The following is a 6,423-nucleotide window of genomic DNA, read 5'->3' on the forward strand; positions in this document are numbered from 1 at the left end:
AAGAAAGAAAGATTTTAGCCCGCCCAATGTGAGTCACCCGGGAGAGAGCTGAGAAAGGCGACGAAGGAGAAGGAGACGGTGGAGAAGGAGGAAGAAAGGGCGCGAGGGAGAAGGGGCTTCCGCGCTGATCAACGTCGTTGGCACCAGAATCGTTGCGAGCACGCCCTCGCCCTTGCCCTCCTCGATCGGCTGAAGCGGCCGCCCTACTCTGTCGCGTCGACGGTCCTCACCTACAACACCGTCATCAACGCCTGCTCTCGGGCCACGGAGGTGCCCTGGGATAAAGAGGAGATGGGCGAGCTAAATTCATGCTCTTCCATACCCATTCGTTCATTTGCGCTTGCTGTTCTAGGGTTCATTGAAATTTGATCTTCAATTCTTCTTCCTCGCCGATTCTTTTTTGCTTTGGGAAGAACACTAACTTCCGATAATGATGTCAAAGTGGCATCATCTGTTGATAATTTTGTTAGTAGCAGCGAAGAACCTAGAGAAATTTCAGAAATGACAAGGACATCATCTGACGAATCTGATCCCAAAGAGGGCAATGCTCCCCAACAAGATAAGGAGATCTATGACCAAGATAACTCAAATGTTGGCCAAGATAACTTGGAGGTGGATCAGGGGAAAAAAGAAAGCGTCTGGAAAGGGAAGGATAATGATCATGCGTCTGAGCCGGTGGATACTTCAGGCACCAATAAGATACATGACCACAAAAGTGACAGAATGCCTGAGAAGTTGCTTGAACAGCTTGACGAGGTTCGTTTATCTCTTTCCGTTTGTTGGCATTGGAATTTGAATGATTAAATGAATTCATGGATGATTCTAAAATGAACTTTAAATTGTATTTAAAATGCTGTTATTCGATTCTAGATTCAAAGCCAAATACTTTGGAAAATTGGCTTTGATTCACAAGAATCACTAGCATAGTTTTCTAACATTGTTTAGCACAGAATAAGAAACATTTTATCCAACGTATTGACTTTGATGAATTTGAGCCTTTTGCTGCTAAACAATGATTTTTCTTGTTGTCAGGCACAGTTTCTGGTAAAAAGTGCAGTCTCTACTGGTCAATCAAAAGAAGCAAGACTAGCAAGGGTGAGTTGGCTGTGTACTCTTAACCTTTTATCGACTTGTTTCTTGTTTTCCCTTGTACATTTCTAGACTAAATCCAAAAATTTTCATTTGTTGGTTGAGTGTGCGTCCTCTACTTTTGATATCTTCTGTGCATAATATAATGCCAATGCCACCCGGCAGGGAACATTGCTGAAAAAATATCTTCAGTCTCAGCTCAGTTCTTTCTTTTATCTTCAGCATATTATTTTCCTATCCTCTTCCCCAAATTTTCGCACCTTATTTTAGGAGCCAGCCCTTCGTTTTTACGTTCTGACCGTAGTTATTTCCATTTATTTTATTCATTTAACGTCACAATGTCAGTCTTCTCACCTTGATGTCCTAACTAATGCTTGGAAACAGGTTTGTGCCGGGCTATCATCTCGGCTTCAGGAGTACAAGGCTGAGAACGCTCAATTGGAAGAAGTCCTCATGAGAGAGGTAGATTCTTCAACGACGGATTTGCTTCCATACTTGCGCAAATGTAGATTCTTCAAATAACTTCTTTTTACTTTTTATCTGCTGTTTATCAGCGAGGACGCAGTAGTTCATATGAAGCTTCCATCAAACAGCTAGAACAAGATTTATTATTGGCCCAAATGGAAATGAGTAAAGTGGAGTCAAGTATGGGTGATGCGCTGACCGCTAAAAATGCAGAAATCGAGAAGCTTGTTGGTTCTATAGACGCTTTCAAGAAACAAGCATCAACAGCAGATGGAAAACTTGTGTCCTTACAGGTTTCCTGTCTTTACTCTTGTTCCTTTGTAGCTTATGAATTACATTTTAAGACGGCTCCACCATCCAAGAGACATCTATACTTTTTCTGTCAACTGCCTCCACAGGGTTTTGTGGAGCACTTTTGAATGAACTTTTCCCCATATTAAATATGAACCTCGGATGCAACATATGGACTCACTTGATAGAATACTCCTTGATATTAAACTAACTCCACTCTTAGATTACACTAGTGTCTCCCTTTGTAGGACTGTTCTTTGGCTTTGGCTCAACTGATTGAAACAATTATCGTTCATTTTAGTGCGTTCTTCTAATAATTCATGTAATGATTGGAAAAGATCTCATTTGCAGAACTTCCCATTTTGAACCAGGCAAATATGGATGCTTTGATGAGAGGCCGTGAACTTAGTGAGACAAGGGTGATACAGGTAGTTCACTGCCTCTATTATTTGTTAAACTATACTTGAGACTAACGATATTTTTTGAACTGCAAAATATTCTTTGACTCTTCTGTTCGTCATATTTCTCGTCTTCTCTTTCTTCTCTGACAATCTTATTTTATTCGCCAGGCGCTTCGTGAAGAGCTCGCTGCAGCTGAGCGCAGAGCAGAAGAAGAGAGGATAGCGCATAATGCCACCAAGATGGTCTAAGCAACATCTATGAGAATGTCTTCTGTTCACTTCTTTGTTTCTGTTTCTTGGTTTAATTTTACACATTTTATTTTTGAAGGCAGCCGTAGAAAGAGAAGTTGAATTGGAACACAGAGCTGTGGAGGCCTCAAATGCACTTGTAAGAATGCAGGTACGTCGTTCTGATATTCCATTTGAAGGTATCTAGGTGTATGTGCTGATGAAGTGGCCACCGCTCTTGTATAATGTGAATTCTCTTTGGGTCATTCTGACCATTTTGCTCTGCGCATTCAAAATTCTTCCACGTCTCAATGTTTCTCTAGTGTGCCCATTGTCACTAGTAAGCAGTTAAGTTGACATAATAATTGATATTACAAGTTTCGAGAATGCCTAATATAAATATGCATTATAATATCTGTGATTATTGTGGTGCTTTACAGCCAGGTTATGCATATATGATCAATTATAATAAATTTACTTAAATTATAATGCACGTGATGCATTCATTGGGTCTGATTCAGCTAGAAGAATGGGGGGGGGAGGGGGAAGAATAAGCAGGAGAGATTGTGTAGAGGGCTGGCCAATATGGGAGAGGCTCCATATGCATGGGCCTGGTCAATACCGCAGAAGCTTCCTAGGAAGTATTCAGGCATTGATATGGCCACTGCATTCTGTGCCAGGTGAGACGAACAACTATATTGCACCATGCGTTTATTATTAATAAACAGCATTTCAATAAAGTTAAACATTATTCTTGATTGGCAATTTGAATTTAAAATATGTTCTTGCTGGGTGAGAGCAGGGGACGATGAAGGAGGCATTGAAATGACGGGGAGCATGCAGCTTATCAGCTTATCAGAGAGCTAATGAAGGGGAGCATGCAGCTCGACCATGCCTGGAGGTTGACCCAGCACGAACCGGAGGTGGCCCGGAGGTGGACTGCTTGGCTCGACCCTTCCCGCCCCCTTTGATGTGCCCCGGGCGTTCAATGAGGCCATATCAATTTTGCCGACATCTCGCAAGCATGATGGATCACTTGTATCGAATTGTGAATGAGGACGTATCATTTTCGCAGACTTGTGAATTATATTCTGTTCTGTGACTCAATTTTGAGGTCGCGAGGAACATAATGAAATATGTTTTATTGGAAGACAATTTCTTGGTTTATTGGAGAATACGTACTATAAGTAGGCATGACACTGGCTGATTTAGTTCGTAAGAACCTATTGTTTTACTGTGAAAACATGGGCCACGACGAAGAAGAAGGGCGAACAGGAAGGACGAATAAGTACCGAAATGCATGGATTAATCAACGGCGATTCAGAACGGCGAACATGAACGAGAATTCTGTGGAATTGGATAACAAAGTTTGTATTATCAACCGAGAACTGAATCCTGTTCTACAAATGTTTGTTTAGGGCGAGCGATTAATAAGCTTGAGTGCGTTGTGTTTCATAGCCGAATTGCAACTTCATCGTCGATGGTCTTCGACAATTGGCAGCTATGTAGCTTCCTGAGATCCCTACATGATTAGTGAAACAAGTTAATTGGTTAACATTCGGAAAAAAACGATGACACATGTAAACAAAGTTAGACATAAAATTGAAACTGTACCTGGCCTCCAGCTTCCATTTTCGGTTGGGTACATGTCTTCCGATTATGCCCAACTTGGTGGCAGAGGGAGCACGTCATGTGCAGGCCTCTCCTCGACAATCTATGTACCGTGGGTTCTTTCTCAGCGACGTCAATCCTCCTCTTCAGCTTGGGCCTTCCAGGTTGTCTCCTCACAAGAGGAGGGAATACATAGCTCCCATCAACTTCACTCCATAGGTTTTTGCCATTCATTGGCGGGATACCATAAGTGTAAGCTAGTTGGTATACGTCTTTCTTGAACCATTCACTGACAAAAATGACGGGGTCCTCCTTGACCCAATGAATGCAACATATAGCATGGGCGCATGGAATGCCCCTTAACTCCCAATATCTGCAACTACATGTTCTGTGAAGTACATCGACCACAAACCTGCTTCCCAAGTCTGTGACCTCGAATTGATACTTCCCTGCATGCCTAAGAGTGCATCTCCTGGACTTCTTCTTGTTCTCTTCGACCACCTCCCTTATCCGAGGGCATAACGTATCAGTTCTATTTGAAAATAACTCCCTTTTTTTTGCTACCCTCTGCATTATTGCACCTCTGACTTCCTCCAGCATGTCGATGATTGGCTTAGACCTGGCCTGCATGATGTAGTTGTTGAAGCACTCGCAAATGTTGTTGTCGATCACCTCACACCTTCTGTCCTCATTAATGTACGCCCTGCAAAACTTCTTTATACCTATATCTTGGAAGTCTTGCGCGGCTTGTGGGTTCACACTGCTCATCTCCCTCATCAGCCGTTGGAAATCTTCGTGCGTGGTGGCCTTCGCAGCTTTCCAGAATAAGTTCTTCAAAAATGCCGTGGAATGTCCTTTCTTCTTCCAATTCGCGTAGATATGCCGAGCACAATTCCTATGCTCCGCATTGGGCAATAAGGAGGACACTGCGTTCTCCAGTCCCTGCACAATGTTAGACGGTACGCATCTATTAATGTACTACACGTGTCTAACAGTAAGCGATAAGAGTCCAAAGAAATAAATTAAGTACCTTCTGCTGATCGCTAATAATCGTCCAGCCATTTCCGTCCACCATTCCTAGATCATTCATCAGTAGCTGAATAAACCACGTCCACGAAGATTGATTTTCACCTTCAACTACCGCCCAGGCGATGGGGAACATTTGATTATTCCCGTCCTTGCCGACAGCACTCAATAGTTGGCCTTTCAGTTCGGTCTTCAAAAAACATCCGTCCATTCCAATGACTCGTCTACAGCCTTCAAGGAACCCTCTTGCTATCGAATCGAAACATATGTAGAGCCTCTTAAACCTAACCAAGGAATCTGGGGTCGCTCTATCGAGAACCAGCTCAAAAGTACCACGCCTATTTACCCTCTTTAACTCGGCAACATATGCGGGAAGCATGTGGTAATGGTCGTCCAATGTTCCTAGAAGCTTATGCGCCTCGGCTCTGGCTCTCTAGCATGTTTGTTTTGAAACAGTGATTCGAACAGATCATTTATTTCCCGCATCATATCTGTCACCTTCATATCCAAATTCATTCGAATTTTCTCCAAGAAGTGTTTCGCAACCCAGTGATAATCAGCTTGGCTATTCCTCGCGCCCTGCTGCACATATGAGTATCATTGCGTTTTCACAACAAACGCCTCTCTCCTAGCATCCAAACTAGCATATATCCTCCACGGACAGTTTCCTTGCAGACGACCTCCACTTTCCGGTCACGGACCTCGGAAAAGTGATGTTGAATCCGTTCCAAATAGCGTGGTCCTTCACAGCTGCCCTAAATTGCGACGCCGATTCAAACTTCATGCCCACTTGAAATATAAAACTCATTGGGGCATCTCGGATCATACGTATTGCCCTGTATCTGTACCTTCGATTTTCATCATCGCCATCGGTACTATCGGGGTTAACATATCATCCTCTGAATCGTCATACTTGCTATGATCTACCAATTCGTCATTCCATTCCTCACTGGAATATTCGTCTGGTGCACTTAAATACACGTCACTTTCCTCAACTTCCTTACAGATATCATATTCTGAGTCATCATCGCTATTATACTCAAAACCGAACACCTTGCACTTGTCATCGGCCCTGTTAAGTGACGGATGGTAAATAGTAATAGAACATGCATTAACACCATAAATTTTCATCATGCAGGTTTTATAAAAAGATTATACAACCCACGGACATATTTATAACTCTGCAGAGAGTTCAACGCCAAAAAAAGTACATTACCAATTTTAAAAATAATTTGAATCATCAACGCGAAGAGGGTTAGTATTGCGATGTGCAAATATATCTCAAATAACATTGGAAATAATTAAAAATTAA

General features: G+C 42.4%; 1 protein-coding gene across 2 annotated transcripts; it reads left to right on the forward strand.

Annotated features, from left to right (window-relative positions):
* Nucleotides 1–429: 429 nt before the first annotated feature.
* On the forward strand, nucleotides 430–2,799 carry LOC144701503 (golgin-84-like). Of its 2 annotated transcripts, none has more exons than XM_078573311.1 (7): nucleotides 430–756; nucleotides 1,033–1,095; nucleotides 1,474–1,551; nucleotides 1,644–1,847; nucleotides 2,217–2,273; nucleotides 2,415–2,489; nucleotides 2,575–2,799. In XM_078573311.1, exons 1-7 carry the CDS (start codon nucleotides 502–504, stop codon nucleotides 2,680–2,682), a joined length of 840 nt encoding a protein of 279 aa, XP_078429437.1. In that variant the 5' UTR covers nucleotides 430–501; the 3' UTR covers nucleotides 2,683–2,799. The 2 variants fall into 2 exon arrangements, with proteins under 2 accessions (XP_078429437.1, XP_078429438.1); XM_078573312.1 differs by having other exon boundaries at nucleotides 2,579–2,646.
* The last annotated feature ends 3,624 nt before the right edge of the window (nucleotides 2,800–6,423 follow it).

The sequence above is a fragment of the Wolffia australiana genome, chromosome 3 (genome assembly GCF_029677425.1).
Source record: "Wolffia australiana isolate 7733 chromosome 3, ASM2967742v1".
NCBI classification, from domain to species: Eukaryota; Viridiplantae; Streptophyta; class Magnoliopsida; order Alismatales; family Araceae; genus Wolffia; species Wolffia australiana.

Bases quoted from the DNA above. Each gene is read 5' to 3' on its own strand.
- LOC144701503 (XM_078573311.1), top strand. From the start codon at position 502: ATGACAAGGACATCATCTGACGAATCTGATCCCAAAGAGGGCAATGCT. The intron at 757-1,032 runs GTTCGTTTATCT...TCTTGTTGTCAG, and splicing joins TGCTTGAACAGCTTGACGAG to GCACAGTTTCTGGTAAAAAG. The intron at 2,274-2,414 runs GTAGTTCACTGC...TTTATTCGCCAG, and splicing joins GTGAGACAAGGGTGATACAG to GCGCTTCGTGAAGAGCTCGC.